The sequence below is a fragment of the Aquarana catesbeiana genome, linkage group LG04, assembly GCF_042186555.1.
Source record: "Aquarana catesbeiana isolate 2022-GZ linkage group LG04, ASM4218655v1, whole genome shotgun sequence".
NCBI classification, from domain to species: domain Eukaryota; kingdom Metazoa; phylum Chordata; class Amphibia; order Anura; family Ranidae; genus Aquarana; species Aquarana catesbeiana.
The window spans coordinates 199218202-199239364 of NC_133327.1; the positions used below are offsets into that span (position 1 = coordinate 199218202).

Below are 21163 nucleotides of genomic sequence, written 5' to 3' on the forward strand. Positions count from 1 at the left end.
CTCTCAACTTGTCCCCTCATGCCAAGGTCCTAGGTGTAATCCTGGACTCTGAACTAACCTTTCGGCCCGCATCCTATCACTATCCAAAATTTGCCACCTCAACCTCCGCAACATCTCCAAGATACGCCCCTTCCTAACCTATGTCACACAAAGCTTCTAATCCACTCCCTGGTCATCTCCCGCCTCGACTACTGCAATTCCCTCCTCATTAGCTTACCTCTAAATAGGCTATCCCCACTTCAATCCATCATGAACGCGGCTGCCAGGCTCATCCACCTCACAAACCGCTCAGCGTCTGCTATACTTCTCTTCCAATCACTCCATTGGCTGCCACTCAGCCACTGAATTAAATTCAAGATACTAACTATAACTTACAAAGCCATCCACAACCTGGCCCCCAGCTACATCACTAACCTAGTCTCAAAATACCAACCTAATCGTTCTCTTCGCTCCTCCCAAGACCTCCTGCTCTCAAACTTCCTTGTCACCTCATCCCATGCTTGCCTTCAGGACTTCTCCAGAGCCTCTCCCATCCTCTGGAATGCTCTACCCCAATCTATCCGATTTTCTCCTACTTTATCCCCTTTCAGACGATCCCTGAAAACTCACCTCTTCAGAGAAGCCTATCCGGCCCCCACCTAACAACTCTGCATTTATCTTCTCAATCAGCACATCGCCCACAATTATTACCTCTGGTATCTCTTGACCTTTCCTCTTAGATTGTAAGCCCTAAGGAGCAGGGCCCTCTGATTCCTACTGTATTAAAGTGTATTGTATTTGTACTGTCAACCCCCAAGTTGTAAAGCGCTACGTAAACTGTTGGCGCCATATAAATCCTGTATAATAATAATAATTTTGGAAAAAGTTGCACTTATATAAAGGAACTGATATAGTAATAGACCATTTTTCATTTATAAACCTGAGCTCTTTGTAGGCATATAGCCCAGTGCTTGATTAAGCAAATGTAGCAAACAAATGCAATAAACTTTTTAGGTTGAACTGAGATGATTTTGTAGGGGAAATAAAACTGGGCAAGGGGCAAGCAGGTTGTGGCAGATGTGTGTAGTAAAGAAGCAGTTCAAGCTTACTTCCCTTTGAAATTAGATGTCCAGCACCACTATGGAATAAGAACTCACAGAAACCACTGGGACCCTGATACACCCATCTGAAGTCCAGAGAAGTGTTGTCAGAAGTGAAGTTCTGAATGCATTGCAAGCTAAAAGCCAAATGTGGCCACTACAAATAAGATATTGTATGTATCAAAGAAAATATAGAAAATGTTCCTTGAAAACTCTTCTATAACTGAGAGTAAAAATGTCCTCATCCCACATAGTGTGCTGTAGTTCTTCTCACTGACCCTTGCATCATCATTGTATCCTGTACAGAGAGTATTACCAGTACCAGGAGATTGACAATCCTGGAGATGTTGGATTCAGAAGATTCTTTTGAGGAACATTTTCTCTGAAACCAAGCTGTAAACAGTGGCACAGGCAGCAGAAAAGCTAAGTGTTACATATCTTTTTAGGGCCCTAAAAAGAAAAAGCCATATCTTGTCTGTTCTGCTGATGTAGGAAATTATGCCATTACTGAACTGTCTCTGGCTTTAGAATGAAGTACACCAAGACCAATTTTGTCACTATCATCTATTTACTATCCATCTATCAAACCACCTACGTTATTGCAAAGTTACCAGTAGTTTTATGGCCGGGAATATTAGTTTTAAGGCAAAAAGAAAAAAACCTTCAGATGACGATGTTACCACAGTAATTGCTCACTTTCAATGAATCATCACTGACATAGGAACCTATGAATTAACCTGATGTTTTACTATCGCCCTACTCCACGTACAAAGTATATAGGGCAGCTAAAGTCCAGACAAAGCCCAATGTATCGCTGGGAGCATTGACTTTTTCATGGGGTCATGTATACTGGCATATTACGCAATTGAAAAACATATTTTCTACATTAATAAGGTAGTCTTAGTCAATTTATTGAGGAGTGGTTTCAGATCTCGTATAAACCTCCTTTGCTTTCTGATGAGCGATCCATGTTCAGATTGCTTCTCAGAGACCATTAGACAGGCAGTGAAGAGGCGTTGTGTATCACCTACTCGCCACCTGCTTTAACTCCCCAAATTCTGGACAACCGTGTTGTTCTCATGCATGCGAGGTGCTTTTCGCTTTTGGTTTCACTTGCGAATGCACCCTGCCTACAATTAGATGTGAGAACTCCAGTGGAGGATCCCACAATTGGCTGCGAGAGGCAACCCCAATTGAAAGCATTGGGAGGCTGACGACTCCCACAGAAAATCACAACCACTTGCAGACTGCCTGCATCCAGGGGCGATCACTCGCATGTGATTGCTGCTTGAGAGATTACATGCAAGTGGGCATGGTAAACTGAGAGCTGACAGCCTCCCATTGCTTTTAGTAGGGCTGCCTACTCGCAGCTAATAACGGGACCTCCCAATGGGGTTCTCACATCTAATTGCAGGCAGGGTGCATTCTCAGGTGTGAATGCATGCTAATAGATGTAGAGACAAAATATGGTCATCTGGGTGCATTTGGTTCTATTTCTGTAATATTGTCTTCACCCTGAAACCTTTCCAAAATAAATAAATATACTGATTATCCTGATACAGGAAAGATCATTTAAATTGTCCCTGGCTTTAATATTTTTAAACACTAACCTGTGAGAGGCATGCAAATTAGGTAGTCAGAGCTCCTGATTTGCATACGTTTTCTATTCATTATCTCAAAAAGTAATAATCCACACAATCAGCCTGACAGCCAGGCAGCTATCATTTTCAGAAGGGGCGTTTGGCAGTGCCAGCCTCCATGTTCTTTAAGAAAACCTGTACTGAAAATTCTACTAGTGTATAGCCAGCTTTAATCCAGAGGTATTGAAGCAAGAGACCTGGAAGCTATCTGACTTGAGAAAGGGAATTCCACCCAGAAATGAGCTGACACGCCACTTTACACATATGTTTGATGTCACCCCGGCCGCATTCGGACAACCGCTGCTGCTTTGTGGTCTACAGCAGTGGTCATCAACCATGTCCTCAGGACCCACTAACAGGCCAGGTTTGCAAGATAACTGAAATACATCACAGGTGATATAATTTGCTGCTCAGTGATGGTAATACAAGGTAATACATAAAACCTGGCCTGTTAGTGGGCCCTGAGGACAGGGTTAATGACCACTGGTCTACAGCACCCACTGACTATACAGATGCAGCCAGCTTTTACTGGTTCCTGGCTCCCCTTACATTACTTCTTGTGAGACAATACAGTGGAGGACTCTACTATACAATCCCTATGCTTCCATCCACTGGGACCTAGAAATATAACGCCTGCTGGATCTTTATGATAATGCTACTGTTCTGCTACATGTGAGTGCAATCCTGTTCACCTTTTTATTACATCTATCATTAATAAATACTACACTGAGAGTGGTGCACTCTCTTGTCTATGTTGTCCTTTCCCCATGCGCATTGGAGTTACTGGAGATCCAGCCGCCTGTTGGCCATCCAACAGAGTATTTATTGATAAATGGTGCTCAAGTATTTGTATGTGAATGCATTACCTTAATGTTTCCAATTGTCCATGGTACTTTTACACACTACAATTAGACAGTGGCACTTTTTCTTCTGCCTTTGTCCTTTTCCCTTTCTGATGCTGCAGAAGTGTGAATCCCAATATGAACTTTCACATACCTTTATAGATTTTGAATACTCCACATGGAGATTGGATAATAGACTTTTTTTTTCTTTTGTGTTCATGATTGTGACCCCTTTTTTCTGACCAACCTGACCAGGGATCATTTTTGCTTTTGCGCTGGGTTATCCTAAAACATCCTTATTGTTTTATTATTATGCAAAAAGTCTTGTTCTCTATCATATATATATATATATATATATATATATATATATATATATATATATATATATATATACATACCACCGCGCTGCGCTGGTGTGCAATTTAAAATACATGTATGATATGCAGTGTTTTGTTTTGTTTTTTTCTTGTGGAGAACAGCAGCGTAGTGCGATGCAGTTTCCTGCATCACATTATGCTGTGGCCCATTGAACTTGCTGAAATGTTACATTTCAATAAAGTTTGCACAAAAAAGTAAACAGTTTGATGCTCTGTTAACAGCACATCAACATTGCTGCCTTTACCCAGCAATGTTGTCGTAATAGTATGCATTGTAAAAATATTCCATTATTTCACCTGCCTTTATATATTTTTTTCCTCCGTATTTAGTCGACTAGTAAGTGACAGGGCTGTGATAAAAACAACTTATCATGGCTGTCTTTTCTGTTTATAGCATTTTTTTTTTTTTAAATAAATGATGTAGTTATTCCAATTCCCGACATTGTTACTTCACTTTTGCTGGACAGCTTGGTTTCGGCCAGCTATTGTCCTAATGCGCTAATGCAACAGAGTGTTTGTTTTTTCTTTTCGAAAGCAAAAAAAAAGTTAATCTTTAAATGCATTGTGTTTCCATACCTTTACTCATGTTCATTTTCATGTAAGGTACTGTAGGGAACTGTAAGATGCTTTACCATCAGGTGGTAAGACTATTGATAACCCTTTCTACCTTTTTAACTTCTACGGCTTAAACAGGAAGAAGTCACCTCAGGCCCTGCAGCTGTTATTGACTTGTTTTTCCCAAGTACATCAACCAGGGTTGGCTCTGAGAGCTAGATGTTTTATCTGATTTGTTAACTGGGTGGAGCATCATGGGAAATGTAGTTCAGCAGCAGATGGATTGCCTGAGGTTTGCCCATCCCTGATTTAAAGGCTTGAAGCCGATCAGCAGCCTTCAAAATGTGCAATTGAACTCTACTACGCAGCTTGTTTTTCACACATTCTGTTGATCATTAATGTTCCTTATAAATAGTCTTCTAGTGAAACTTACACTGTGTTAATATTTATACACTATCATCTCGTGATATATGATTTTTGTGAGACTGATCTGTCTTCATACTAAAGTTTAATAAATATTGGGAAGTACCGAATGACACTGACCTCATTTCCTTTATAACAATGAAAATTAATAGTTTCACGTTTTATGAGGCTGATAGTCCAGATGTAGTGTACATTTAATTAAGTGTAGTTTCCTCTCGGTTATGGTATGTGTATCTGCTTTTTGTCGCAATTTCTTTCTAGTTTTACAATTTTCCACATGTTTTCCTTCATCATTTATGATTTTTTTCAAAGAGCAGCTATGAGGATTTAAATCACTTTAGCATGCAGCAAAACAGTACCCATTCAAACAATAAACGCCATTTTAAAAAGCCTTTAGATCTTCTGTCACTTCATAAATAAAAATGTATAAAACATTATGCAGTTGTAGTGCCCACCTGCTAATTAAATGCAGATTTTCTCAAACTTATTTTCAAATCTGCTTTTTTTGTTTCAACTCTGTCTGTGTGGAGCATACATATGGCTCTTGTGAAATTAATTATGCTTATGGAGCAGCTGTTAAATTTAGTGCAACTAATTTTATCCAATATTTTACATTTTAATTGATTACCTGTGAAGAAATTAGCAAATTAACACGTATTGTGCAGTAAGTAAATATGCTTTTATGGACAGCTTTGGGTATTAGGCTAATTTTTTGGTAACCTTTCTGTATATATGTGTGTGTTACTTTATTTATTTCACAACCTGGCTAGGTGTTGATTGAATAAAGACAGGGGTTTTGGTCTGCCACATAGGGAAGATATTGGAGAACCTTCATTATCTGATGGGAGGCTCGAGGAAGGGTGCGAGCCAAGCATCTGTGTGTTCTGTAAGTCCCGACATGAGAAGCAGATTGGAACATAATGACTCTTTCACAGAATTTTTGTAACATATGGGCCTATCTGGATCTGAGAAGGCTTTGAAGATCTTTCAACTTGACTAAGTGACTTAACCTTTGCCATAGTGGTGGGTCTTTTTTCGGCAACCCACTTTTCATTTAATCTGTTCTTCTTTTTTATTAATAAATTACCAGAAATATAGTTTTGTAGTATATTAAATCATTTTAACATGGTTCTCTTTAGATTTATGCACTATATTATTCATGTATACTCAGTTTATAATGTAGTTTAACTGTTAAATATATTCTAAAGAATTGATTTTAATTTGCTTCAGATCTTACTTCTAAGATGCATTTAGGGAATTTTCAATTACTATTGTTTTTGTGTTTTTTTTTTTTTTTTGGTTTAATTTTATTTTTCTTGGTGGAAAGCATATACTGTCTAAAAAAAAAAAAAGTTTAGTACATGTTTATGATGTTGGCCATTGATCTAGACAAAGTGTGCCAAAAACATGATTGGGGCGTTCTGTTGCTTTCAAAGTCCAGCCCCCTTTCTGTTCATTGCAGATCACAGACTAATAGGTAATGCAGATGGAAAATAGTCCATTAACCAAAGTATTCATTGTTTTTTAAAAAAAAGGAAAAAAAAAATACAGATGAACAAGTTAACCAATGTGCTTAATGGGGAGGGTTTATAATCTGCCACAATTGTTTTCACTTCTTTTCATCTTTTTCTAGTAAAGGTTTACACTATCTCACAAAAGTGAGTACACCCCTCACATTTTTGTAAATATTTTACTTTTCATGTGACAACACTGAAGAAATGACACTTTGGTACAATGTAAAGTAGTGAGTGTAAATTTGCTGTCCCCTCAAAATAACTCAACACACAGCCATTAATGTCTAAACCACTAGCAACAAAAGTGAGTACACCCCTAAGTGAAAATGTCCAAATTGGGCCCAATTAGCCATTTTCCCTCCCCATTGTGATGTAACTCCTTAGTGTTACAAGGTCTCAGGTGTGTTAAATTTGGTGTTATCCCTCTCACTCTCTTACTGGTCACTGGAAGTTCAACATGGCACCTCATGGCAAAGAACTCTCTGAGGAGCTGAAAAAAAAAGAATTGTTGCTCTATATAAAGATGGCCTAGGCTATAAGAAGATTGCCAAGACCATGAAACTGAGCTGCAGCATGGTGGCCAAGACCATACAGCGGTTTAACAGGACAGGTTCCACTCAGAACAGGCCTTACCATGGTCGACCAAACAAGTTGAGTGAATGTGTTCAGCGTTATATCAAGAGGTTGTCTTTGGGAAATAGATGTATGAGTGCTGCCAGCATTGCTGCAGAGGTTGAAGGGGTGGGGGGGGGTCAGCCTGTCAGTGCTCAGACCATACGCCGCACCCTGCCTCAAATTGGTCTGCGTGGCTGTCGTACCAGAAGGAAGCCTCTTCTAAAGATGATGCACAAGAAAGCCAGTTTGCTGAAGACAAGCAGACTAAGGACATGGAACCATGTCATGTGGTCTGATGAGACCAAGATAAACTTATTTGGTTCAGATGGTGTCAAGCGCTTGTGGTGGCAACCAGGTGAGGAGTACAAAGACAAGTGTGTCTTGCCTACCATCAAGCATGGTGGTGGGAGTGTCATTGTCTGGGGCTGCATGAGCTGCAGTTCATTGAGGGAACCATGAATGCCAACATGTACTGTGACTTACTGAAGCAGAGCATGATCCCCTCCCTTCGGACACTGGGCCGCAGGGAAGTATTCCAACATAACGACCCCAAACACACCTCCAAGACAACCACTGCCTTGCTAAAGAAGCTGAGGGTAAAGGTGATGGACTGGTCAAGCATGTCTCCAGACCTAAACCCTATTTAGCATCTGTGGGGCATCCTCAAACGGAAGGCAGAAGAGCGCAAGGTCTAGAACATCCACCAGCTCCGTGATGTCGTCATGGAGGAGTAGAAGAGGATTCCAGTGGCAACCTGTGAAGCTCTGGTGAACTACATGCCCAAGAGGGTTAAGGCAGTGCTGGAAATAAATGTTGACCACACAAAATATTGACACTTTGAGACACTTTTGTTGCCAGCGGTTTAGACATTAATGTGTGTGTGTGTTTGTATTTTGAGGTGACAGAACATTTACACTGTTGTACAAGCTGTACACTCACTACTTTACATTGTAGCAAAGTATCATTTCTTCAGTGTTGTCACATGAAAAGATATAATAAAATATTTACAAAAATGTGAGGGGTGTACTCACTTTTGTGAGATACTGTATGTATCTTGGGATTACAATGCATCTTCTTTCTTGACCATCAGCTAATGATGTTATTCATTGATCCTATACATACTAAAAATTTCAGCTTAGCTAATTTAAGCATGTATGTATGTTATTTTATAATATGGTAGCTTAACATTACACAAATGTCAAGTGTACACAGGGGCTTTTTATGAAATCAGTGGGCCTGTGTGTAAGATCATACCTTGGACTCCATTGCTTGATAAAAAAAAATATAGTGTGCTGTGATGAAGAGTGGTCATGCTTTTCATTGTGGCTGGGTTGTTGCTAGGGTAATAAAAACATGACACCATTAGGTGACTGAAGGAAGCAGAGCAATAATGTGGCATGCATAGTGTGCGTTGGCGAATGGTGGGTGTGGCCAAATTCTGTTAACAGTGGGAGGGATCTAAAGAAGAGTGGTTAAATAAAACAAAAGCCTTCTTGAACCCATTGATGTGTCACAGGTAAGAGTCTCACAGGCATGTAGAAACCTCAGCACAATAATACTTTTAAAAATTAAACACTACCATTACCTATGAGTTTTGTGTACACTGGAAATAGAGAGCTAACACTTTATCTGTGCCTACATTATAGAAGAACTTCATTACTATAGTCAGAAACTACTTTGCAACCAGCAACAATAAACACTTTGGTCAGATGTCTGTAGTGTACATTATAGTATATATAGTACAGAGTCTGTTAAACCTGGTTGTAGACATTAGGCTCTTTCTTGTTCAGCCAGTGGGCTGGACAAAAATAAATAAATTGTGGGGTGTATTTGTGCTAACCATATATAGGAAAAAACGGTGCAGCTGCTAGTGTAAGCCCAAAATACAAAAGACCCAAAGGTATCAAAAAAAAGTACAACGCGCATCCACAAATGATTTCTAAATATAGAAAATATTTGAAACGATAATTGTGTCAATATAAATGTGAAAGATGAGCAACAAAATTACTATACCAGATAAGATATGCTAACACAAATCTTACCGTGATATGTGAAACAAGGGATATATATTAAGTGTAACCAGATACACTAACACAAATTTAAACGTGATAAGTGAAAAAAAGTTAAGTGGTTAGGTATAACCAGATGTGATTTAGTGTATCTATTTGAGTTAATGAAAAATCAAACAAATCAACAACTAAACGTCCATATAAATCCAAAATTATTCCCATGAACGATAGTCCCAATGTGTAGTAAAGAATAACAGCCACAATTCCTCAACACTTGGAAAGAAATCGATGTTCTTCCAGCTTGAACTTGTATTTAAAAGGGCCGCTTACCAGATATGTTGAACCTCAGATTATAGAGATCGCATACGCCTGGTGCATTAGCCTGCCGGCAGCGATGGTCACACTTCGATCAAGGAAGAAGGATATCCTCATCTGATTCCCATGACCAGAGAGTAGATGCTTTCCATCTCAACAGCTTGGATCCACAGGTGAAGGAAATATATTACACTTAATTACAGTTTTCTTTTCACAGACCGTCTTGAAGTCCAACATATCTGGTAATCCAGGGTGAGGTCAGCTACTCTGCACAAAGATAAATTTCCAATATGTTTTGTACCTCTAAAGATATACAATGTGGTCTCTACCAGGTGAGCTCATGGTCAGTTTACTTATTACACGCATTTCAAGGATGCCCATGAACTTTTAGTAATTAAAGTTGTTATAGACTGTAATAGAGGAGCAATATACCTAGCACTGTTTCCGCCTGAACTTTATGAGGTATTTCATTTGCTAATTACTGTATGCGCTTAGCTATTTGCTACTGCTGTTAGTTTTGTCATTGTAGTTTACTTACAAGTTGCTCAAGGTGCATTTCCAAGCATACCAAAAATATTTTGAAAACCTATTTCTTACCTTTCTATGTGTTTGTTTTTGAAGTAGGCCTTGGGCAGATTGCAAGCTACTCTGAACAATTTAAAATGAGAGGGGAAACAAACGACGGACTGAATTTCCACTTGCTTCTAGACCAGCTTCTAGATCTTGAACCCTTTGTTAGGGTAGACTGTTTTCAAATCTGGTTTACAACTGATAATGAGATCTACCAGCACAGCACAGTACAGATATGTTTTTTTATGATGAACATTAACTCTCCAGCCGCTCTACACAGCACATGAAAACTTCAGTTTTGGAGCTTTGAGAAAAGAACATTTTAAGTTATGCTATGTAAATGCTAATGTGGCACAACATACAATTTTTCAGTGCAAAAGTGGAAATGCACTTTAAAAATTATCATAAGGAATATAAAGTACAGGTAGTGCACAAGTACCACAAGGATTGTTCTAGGAAGAAAGAATTTATGAAATAGAAAGCATTGACTTGTTCGTTTTGGTTTAAACAGATCTCGATCCAGACACCGCCAAAGATCTCGCAGCCGTAGTAGTGAACGATCCAGTCGGAGAAGATCCCGAAGCAAGTCATATGACCGAGACAGAGGAAAAGGCAGATATAAGGGCAAAACAAGAGGGAATGAGAGAGGCAAGGAAAAGGAATCCAAGGTTTCCAAACCTGGGTAGGTTTTATAATTTAAAGCTTAGCCTTCCTTCACATCGCAAACCAGTTCCATTACCATTAAAGTTTGGGTTGCACCGATACTAGTATTGGTATCGGTGCCGATACTGAGTATTTGCATAAGTATCGGTACTCGTGCTAATGCACCGATACCTGAAACCGATACTTTCAGGCTCAGTTCCTTGATCTGTCAGTGGGTCACCCCTGTTGACAGCTGAAGTGTTAAAGAAGTCTGGTAATTGGAGCTGTCCAAAAAAAAAAAAAAAAAAGCAGCCGGAAATGTTTATTAACAACATTGCTCAGCTGCTGAAACACTAAAATTCAAAGAAACATTGTTTATTTTTGTATCTTTCTGTTTCTTCATCTGCAGATCAAAGGGATGAACAAATGTTCCTCCGTTTAACCCCTTATTTATTATTTTCTTGCTTTTTTTTTTGTTCACGTCTATTTTATAAACGATGAAAACTTTTTTTTTTTTTGTTTTCTTTGTTAGTGAATATTTTTACACATATATATTAACATATATTTACACATTTCACATTGAAAAAGTGCAAAATTAAAACAAAAAATCTATTTAGTTTGTAAATAACGTTTCAATGCTTTGTACCATTGCTGACAGCTGAAGTAAAAACAAAACAGTTGCGGTTGGTATCCGCGAGTACTAAAAAAAAAAGAATCGGTACTCGTAAAAAAAAAATGGTATTGGTGCATCCCTAATTAAAGTATATGCAAACCCTCATCTTGTAAAACAGCCCATTCAGTTTAAAATACAAATGAAAGGCAAAACATTTGTGTATACATAAAAAAATAAATAAAATATGATGATCTATACATATCTTCTGTCCCTCAGCTGCATAAGGAGTTCAGAGGGCTGGGGGAGGAGAAAAAACAGCATACTGGTTCTTGGTGAATGGCTGTGCGAGGGGGAGAAGGGGGGCATGCCAGCACGTCTAATCATTGGAGGAAAGCAGGCTGAGTTCCCAGCACAGCCATAAAACTGACCACGATGTGCTCTCATGCCTAGTGTGGTCAATTTTTAATAGAAAAGCTGAGGGGCTGGCAGGAGCACCAGGGGCCTCACACAAAGGAAGCAACAGAAAGAGAACAGGATACTTTTTCATACAAGTACATGGTACAGTAGGCAAATATCAGGAACACGGAATGTTGGGAGTAAAATATTCTTTAAAAGAAGGGGGAAGGATAAAATAAATGAGAACATGCCTTGCAGCTGCACATTTTTCAGTTGATAGTAGTGTCTGTGGTGCATGTATGAGAGATTGCATAACACAGACACAGATTCTCACTATTGCTTCACCTGCTGTTTAAAAAAAGAAACAATCTGGTACTGTAAATAAATAAGGAGTAACATATAGTGGATTATCCCTTTCATGACTAAGCCTATTTCTGACATTTGGTGTTTACAAGTTAAAATCTGTATTTTTTGCTAGAAAATTACTTAGAACCGCCAAACGTTATGTATATTTTTTAGCAGAGAATCTAGAGACTAAAATGGCGATTGTTGCAATATTTTATGTCACACGGTATTTGTGCAGTGGTCTTTTAAACCCAACTTTTTGGGGAAAAAGACACTTTCATGACTTTTAAAAAAATGAAACTGTAAAGTTAGCCCAATTTTTTGTATAATGTGAAAGATGATGTTACGCCGAGTAAATAGATACCAAATATGTCACGCTTTAAAATTGCGCACACTCGTGGAATGGCGACAAACTATGGTACCTAAAAATCTCCATAGGCGACATTAAAAAAAAAAAAATAACAGTTACCAGGTTAGAGTTACAGAGGAGGTCTAGTACTAGAATTATTGCTCTCGCTATGACGATTGCAGCGATACCTCACATGTGTGATTTAAACACTGTTTACATATGCGGGCGCGACTTTTGTATGAGTTTTTTTTGCTGCGCGAGCTCGCGGGAACGGGGGCGCTTTAAGATTTTTTTTTTTAATTTTATTTATTTTTATTTTTTTACATTGTTTTTTTTTTTTTTTTTTTTTTTAAATTTTGATCACTTTTATTGCTGTCACAAGGAAAGTAAAAATCCCTTGTGACAGGTACTCTTTATGGAGGGATCGGGGGTCTAAAAGATTCCAAATCCCTCCTTTGCGCTTCAAAGTATTCAGATCGCCGAAAACGGCAATTCTGAATACTGTATATTTTTTAAAAACCGGCGCCATTGGCAGCCGAGTAAACAGGAAGGGACGTTGTGACGTCACTTCCGTGTTTACAGAGAGAAGACTGGAACAAAGCCATTTCCGGCTTCGTGCCAGTCTGCCTCTAGCTGCTGGAAGTGGCAGATCAAGGATCCGGTCTCCCGGTGGGACTGGAGGCCCGGTAAGAGCTACAGGAGGGGGGGATGTTTCCTCCCGCTCCTACGGGGTAACAACCAAGCAGCTTTTAGCCGCATCAGTTCTTATCCCTTTATAGCCGATCGCCCGCTCTAAAAAACGGTAACGGGGTGATGCCTGCAGCTGCAGGCATCATCCCGGTATAACCCCTTAAAGCCGAGGCCGCATATATGCGTATGCTTGGCGGCAAGGGGTTAAACCAATGTGCCAAGGTAATTAAAGCTACTCCAGCCTTAATTTCTGTCTTGCACAGTTGTATAGGCGCCTCTCCTGCACTGTATTTGCTTACTTTGATTTCACTGTATGCTTCTCACAGTGTTTTTTAGAATCTACAGAAACTCATTTCTTAGTGGATGAAACCCAACCCGTTTGTCACTGCCCAGCTTCTTTCATTCATTGGATATTAGTACTTTCAATAATGAAGGCTCAGCGTCAAATGTGGACGTTACCTAGGGTAGGAACAGCCACTCATCCATTATTCATCAAACTTGTGGCCTGCATAAAGTCAAAAGGAAGGACAGGAGAAATGACTCCAAGCTGAAATTAACAAGTAGTGGGGGTGCAATAGTTACCCCAGTTCCAGGCAGAGAGTGATAGGTGGTAAGTGGGCACAGTAGCGTGGCCGTGGCGCTAGACTAGAGAGGTTCTAGTGCAGGCCTTTTGCATGCAGTGCTGTGTAAATAAGGGAGATAATATTAGAGCGGGATACAGCGGGTAAAATAAGTATTGAACACATCACCATATTTCTAGGCAAATTTATTTCTAAAGGTGCTATTGACATGAAATGTTCAGCACGTTGGTAACAACCCATGCAATCCCATACATACAAAGAAGCCAAAACAAAGAAGTTCAGAAATTAAGTTATGTGTAATAAAATGGAATGACACAGGGAAAAATGTATTGAACAAGTTAACTGAAATGTATTTTATACTTGGTACAAAATCCTTTGTTGGTAATGACAGCTTCAAGACGCCTCCTGTATGGAGAAACTAGTCGCATGCATTGCTCAGGTGTGATTTTGGCTCATTCTTCCGCACAGTATTCAAATCTTGAAGGCTCTGTGGGCCTCATCTATGAACTCTGATCTTTAGTTTTTGCCATAGATTTTCTAATGGATTCAAGTCAGGTGATTAGCTGGGCCATTCTAAACGGCTTTATTTTATTTCTTTGAAACCAATTGAGAGTTTCCTTGGCTTTGTGTTTGGGATCATTGTCTTGCTAAAATGTCCTCTTGTTTCATCGTCAGCCTGAGAGCAGATTTTCATCAAGAATGTCTTAATACATTTTTCCTAGAAAAATAGTGATGTGTTCAATACTTATTTTACCTGCTGTATATGTGAAGGTGGTGGGCAGGCAGAGAGATATTTGAAGGTGGAGTTGAGTGAATTTGAGCTGAAGAAGAAGGTGGGTAGGAACATCAGTGAGTTTAAGTAAAAATAGTTGGTGGGGCTGAATAGCAGTGAGCTTCAGCCAAATAAAGTGGTGGACACAAATTAAGAACTTGAACTAAGGAAGGTGTTGGGCATAAACAGTGGTAATTAAGAGTTAAGATGTGGGTCAAAGCTTCAAATTACACTGGCCCGGGGCTCCCAGCAACCTCTCTTAGTCTGTCATTTTTGGTTTTTATTCCAGCAGTTTGTCAAAGTCAAAAGGAAGATTAAAGGAAAGCATAGAGTTTTCCAGGATAAATGAGAACGGCAGTATTTTTGTTCACCAGTATATGATAAAATCCACTGTTTAACCAATTGCTTGCTGGGCACTTAAACCGCCTTCCTGCCAAGACTGATGACCCTCTGACAGAAGTCGGTGATCGATTGTTTTTTCCCCTCACGCTGACAGCGTGAGGGAAAAAAAATAAGTACCGATTACCAGTCTTCTGTTTACATCACGTGATTAGCTGTCATTGGCTGACAGCTGATCACGTGGTAAGGGACCAGGATCAGCCCCTTACTCTGATCTGTGACCAGCTGAATCTCATAGACTCTGCAATCACAGAGCACTCCACGTGCGGCCCGCAGGGACGCACAGACAGTGCATTCTCGGGAGGACGTCTGTGGAAGCCCTCCTGGCAATTAAGGACCGCGCTGTAGCCGTCTTTCGGCTATAGCGCAGGCAGGAAGAAGTGAATATACAATAACTTTGTAGCTGTTCTAAATTCCTTTGCTCATTTTTCGAGTCTGAAAGTCAACTGGGGAAATTCCCAGATTCTCTCACTCAGGACACCTTCCCCCAGATGTGAAATTCCCGCAAATTGTCCCTTGCAGAGGGTAGAGGTGGTCAAATATTTGCGGTCACGTATCTCCAACTCTGTATCAGACTTTATTGCCTTAAAGCGGGGGTCCACCTATCTATCGTTTTTTTTTTTAGTTCATTCATAAACTTTTCTTCTCAGCATTACACACTCACATATTGTGTGTAATATGTCCGCCTGTGTCAGATTTCTTCGGAAAGAATAACTTATATTATTCACTGCAGGCGGTTTCCATCTTCATTGTGGGCATTTGAAGCCCACAAGCATTTATTTCCTGGATGTGGTGAATGCTGTGCTCCCAGCATTCACCGCTCGTTCCCGCACATGCTCAGTGGCATCCTGGGAAGCCTGAGACTAGCTCCCAGGAGTCTGGGAGAGGCTAGAAACACGCCTACTCCCACGGGAGGAGAACCAGGAAGTGCAAAGAAGAATAGAAAAATAATAGGTAATTACGGCGATTTAAATTTTTTTAAACGGCATGTCAGTATCTAGGCAAGGAAGAGAATACATACAGATATTGTTCAAAATTTGGGTGGAACCCCGCTTTAAATGTCGATCCACTTTTGACTAAACTAAAATCCAGACTGCAGGCATGGCAGAATCTACCTTTGACACTCATAAATAGGGTGAATTTAGTAAAAATGAAATTTTTACCTCTGTTTTTATATATATTTCGAAATTCTCCTGTTTGGATACCGAGATATATATTCAAAAGAATATATCAACTTATAACGACTTTCCTGTGGCAGGGGAGACACCCCCGAACCAAACCCTGGGTGTTACAATTCCTGTGGAAACAAGGGGGGCTGACGGTCCCGGACATTCACAGATATTTCTTAGCGGGTCAGTTAGTATTCCTGCACAGGTGGTTTACTCTACCCGAGAACGACACTAGTGCCAATACACTAGAGACTGCCAATACACTGTTGGTTCTTATGAGGCGCTGACACCTCTCCCGTATCGGGGTGTCAGGGATCCGTATAGGCTCACAAGATCCATGCGTGCAACCAGCAGGGCATGGGTAGCAGTGACCAAGATGGGTAGCACGTCTGAGACTTCTCTTCACACACCACTTTGGAAGAATCCTAAATTAATACACTTTTGTGAGTACCCTGATCCAATCATCTGGAATAAATTTGGTATTAAGACGCTGAAAGACATAGTGGGTGGTGGGAAACTTCTGCAGTTTGACGCCCTGAAAACTAAGTTTAATCTTCCCAACACTCACTCGTTCCGTTACCTTCAGCTCAGACATACATACAATGCCCAATTTGGAGATATAGGTATTACCCTGAAAATGAGTGATTTGGAGTCCTTACTGAGGGAGGACACCTTGGACAAGGCCTTGTCTACAATATATAAACAACTGTTCGGTGAGGGAGGAGATCTCCTTGCAAAATGTAAGGCGGTGTGGGGTGAGGTGTTCCCCCAGATAGACGGGGATGACTGGGATGATGTATGGGACATTCATTTATTAGATTGGTCTCTGCTAGGGACCAACTCATTCAGTTTAAATTCCTGCATTGTATATATCTTACTCCAGCTAGATTGGCTAAGATGTTTCCTACCCAGTCGCCTAGTTGCTGGTGGTGCAGTTCCCTCGCTGCCAATTTCATGCATATCATTTGGAATTGCTCGAACATCCAAGCTTTTTGGAAGGGGGTCACAGAATGTATAGCAGAAGTCACCGCCATTCCTATACAACCCACAATAGAGGTGTGCCTTTTGGGTTTGGTAGACAATCTAGCCCCTAAGAGAGTAACTCGTACCTTACTGACGATCCTAATTTATTACGCTAGGAAAATGATAGTGCTATCATGGAAAAAGCCCAATCCTCCATCTGTATCAGCATGGAAGGGTGTGGTTAATAGGGCTGCATCTTTCTACAAGGCTACGTACATTAGCAGGGGCATACCACAGAAATTTGATAAAGTGTGGGGCAGTTGGATGAATAGTGAAGCTACGGTGGTGGATTGAGTGGCACCTAATGGAATCCACCTGTGAGATTTAACATGCATGTAACTATTTGACATATCAAAACGTACTATTGACTGTCATTAGGAAAAGGGGGCCCTATTATCATTATTTTGATCTATTCACTGAGTGAGGGTCTGGAAGGAGGAGGAGAGAGAGTCAATGCTGAAGAAATGTAAATAGTTCTTTCTGTGTGTGGCCCATTGGGTCTTGTGTATACTTGTTATGTTTAAAAGCAATAAATAAACTTTTCAAAAAAAAAAAAAAAAAACAACTTTGTAGCTGTAACAAAAAAAGCAACATTAGACAACAAAGGTATATAACATTTTGCCAATTACGACTTATATTTGTAAATGTGCAACCCGCATATTAGGGTGCAACTGCCTTTCAGGCCAATTTTACTTATATTCGACATGCCTATGTTGCACTTTTGTTGATTTATATGATGATTATTTTATTTCTATACCCTTGTATATGCAACTTCAATTGCAGTAGTGAATGTAACTAGTTCCCACCTGAGATCAGTGATAATGGATATTTCTTATGAATGTTTAAATGCAAGAAGATTCAGCCAAGGTTTTGAGAAGGAACTGTGATACTGTAGCAAGGCTTTCTGAATAAAGAGTACACCTAAAGGATTTTGGAAAGCAAGACTGGTACTTGCTAAACATAATCTGTCATCAGTATTAAAAGTGCAGGAAGTATAAAATGCATCCAAATTAAGGTGCCTGCACACACCAACTTCCCATCTTGGCCAATTCCTGGACTATTCTGACCGAGAAGCTATTGGCAGAATGGTATTAGAGGCCGCTGCAGGTATGTGTTTCCTGCACTCTACCTGCAACAGTTTTTTTTGAAGGTTTTAATGACAGATTCTCTTTAACTCAGTCAGAATGTGAAAAAATGAGCCATACCTTCAAATTATTGAAATGAAAGAAAATGTTAGAGCATAGCTGCCATGCAATGCACATTGAAGAAAGTCACTGCAGATTGTGTGACAGTGACCAGTTACTGTATAAGGATACAAATATTACCTAAAGGGTCCATGTAAAAGTGTAAAACTGATTGTAGTAAGGTGGGTCTGTCATGTGGGGAATGTGTGTTCAGACCTGTCTGGTCTACACAGACAGGCCTGTGGGCGAAACCTACAGACCATTGTGTCTGAGCTAAGCAAGTAGCAGTCTGTATGGGGGTAGGGAACAGGTCCAGTCTGATAAATGATGCAATATGTGATCTTTTACCTTGTAAAACAGCCAAATTTTTTTTTATTCTAAATGATCACATAATCTAAGTTCTTAGCTGCATAAGGGGCTTAAAGAGCTGGAAGTGGAGAAACAGCAGAATACTGAACTTCACAGTGAATGGCTGTGCAGGAGGGCCTGTCAGCACAAATCTGGCTATTGGAGAAATGGCAAGCTGTTTATTCAGCATAGCCAGAAAACTGACCATGCAAGGATGAATGTGTTCTCTTGCCTTAACGAGATCAGTTTGAAATAGGAAAGTAGAGGGACTGGCAGGAACACCAGGTATTTCACACACAGGAAACAATATAAGGAGAACATGATACTTTTTAACACAAGTACAGAGTACAACTGGTGTATATCAGGAATGTTGGGGCAACATTCTTTCAGCAGAGAAGCTGAGAATCGGACACTTCTGTCCTATGAAGGAAAGATGGTGTTATGCAGCAAAATAGCCAGGAGGCAGAAATCGTGTTTATTGTGTTTATTTTTATACTAAAAAACCTCTATGCGGGCAGAACACTATGTTACTTTGATGTGTGGATGAATAAAAGTGGGCAAAAAGCCCTGAAAGGTATTTTGGTGATTGGACCAAGTCTTTGGAAAACTCTTCATTTGAAGCTGCATCTCACAATAAGAATTAATTGTTATTGAGGAAAACGAATGTACTGTGGCATAATTTGCCCATTAAATGCTCCAAAGTATACAAAACAATTATTAACGACCGTTTTCAAACAGAGACTTAGAAATTACAATTATACTGGGATAAAAAAAAAATGGTTAAGGTGGTGGTGTAAATAAACATATAGGAGTTTAGGTAAATGGTGATTAGAAAAAATGACAAAAATTTTTAAGCTGTCCTGATGAGTATGATTTTTTAATATTTTGATATTATGTGAGTGTTTTGACCTCTGAATGACTAATAAGAATGCTTCCAATTTATTTGCATGGAATGTACAGTAGATCAGTACGGCTGGTGTTTTTTTTTGGGGGGGGGGGCAGAAAACAACACACCCCTCAAACCGCAAGTAGAACGAGACTAGCACAACTGCCTCCCCACGGCCTGGTACTAACACCCCCATACCCCACTACGCGCTGTCCGTACCCTGGATGCGGGCGGTGAGAGCAGCGTTCAGAGCTTATGCGGCCATCTTCCAGCCCTGTCCTTAAGCGTGGTGGGAAAGCTGCTCCGGTGCTGCAGTGTGCGTCTCCTACCTGCTCCTCCCGGAGCTAGGCGTCTAATAGGATCAGCTGACATTTTGGCCAATCTGAAAATGGGTTTCATACCTGCTTCTCGATTGGCTGGGAAGAGGATCAGTGTTGCAACAGCTAATATTTATTCGCTGTTGCAACACACCTGCTTGGGCTCTGGTCGGATCCTCTGCGACCCGAGCCCACCCTATTTTGAAGCCTAAGGATTTTATCACATTTTTATTTCATATGTTTTTTTCTAATTCATTTTGACAATCATTATTTATTTTTGAGTGCTGGATGCAACACTACTGTATATTTCTATATATTGTGTGTGTATATATATATATATATATCTTTCTGATTGTATTAATGCACGATCTGGTATTTTTTATTTTACATGAAAGTATTGGGATACTTTGCATGTACACTTGCATAGCATATCACCTTTATTGGTAGTACTACATATGTTACACTTTTTTATTTTTTTATGTTGGCACTTCACATTTATGTATATATATCTATTCACTAGGAACCTCTAGAGAAGATATTATGGTAACCCTATTTAGGGGCAACTCTGCACAGTAGTTCACCAATACAGGTTTGAGGGCGCATGCCCCCCTTTTTTACACCTATACACCTGCACACATTTCTAGGAATCGCCCCCATAGGAGGGCCTGCATTTAATGTTCAGGCTGGGATATTTGGTGCGGAGTTTTTGTATACAGTACATATCCAGGGTACAGCCCCCCCTAATTATACTTTGTGCTCTTAACTATTAGGTAGCGCCACTTAACCCCAATGTATTGTTTTTTTGTCATTACTTAGAGCCCCCTCAGGGGAGCCTTATTAGGGGAGGCAGCAACCTTTTTCTATTCTTATCCTAAGCGCGGTTTGCTTCCATTTCTCTATATATCAAAAGAATATTGTCAGAGAAAAATACAGTGAGATTAACTTTCGTGTACACAAACACAATGTAATACCCAGTTTTTTTGTAAAATAAGATGAGGTTGCATTGAGTAAATAGATACCAAACATGTTAAGACTGAAAATTACGCGTGCCTTTGAAATGATGAAAAACTACCGTACCTAAAATTCTTCTTAGTTGATGTTTTAAAAGCCTTTACAGGTTAACAGTTTAGACATAAATTATGACCCTTGAATTACTGCTGTCACTCTGATGTTCATGGCGATACCTCACATTTTTGGTACACAAAAACAATATTATACCCATTTTTTGGTAAAATATGAAATAAGGGGTTGCACCAAGTAAATACAAAACATGTCAAGCCTTAAAGTGGTGGTAAAGGCAGAAGGTTTTTTTTATCGTCCAGGGACGCCCTCCCGGCAAATTAACTCTGCGCTGTAGACATCTTTCGGCTATGGCACGGATAGCAATTGGTTAATATTGCACCCCCCCCAATGGAAAATCTATGGTACCCAAAATTTTCCATGGGCAACACACTAAAAATCTTTACAGGTTATCAATGTAGAATGAACTGCGAATTATGGCCCTTGAATT

General features: G+C 39.8%; 1 protein-coding gene across 2 annotated transcripts in view; it reads left to right on the plus strand.

Annotated features, from left to right (window-relative positions):
* Window positions 1–21163, plus strand: part of RSRC1 (arginine and serine rich coiled-coil 1) — a 531608-nt gene that overhangs the window by 112125 nt on the left and 398320 nt on the right. For both annotated transcript variants that reach the window (XM_073626091.1, XM_073626090.1), the window contains exon 4: window positions 10451–10621. In XM_073626091.1, the coding sequence (XP_073482192.1) occupies window positions 10451–10621 (171 nt within the window). The remainder of the gene's footprint in view (window positions 1–10450; window positions 10622–21163) is intronic.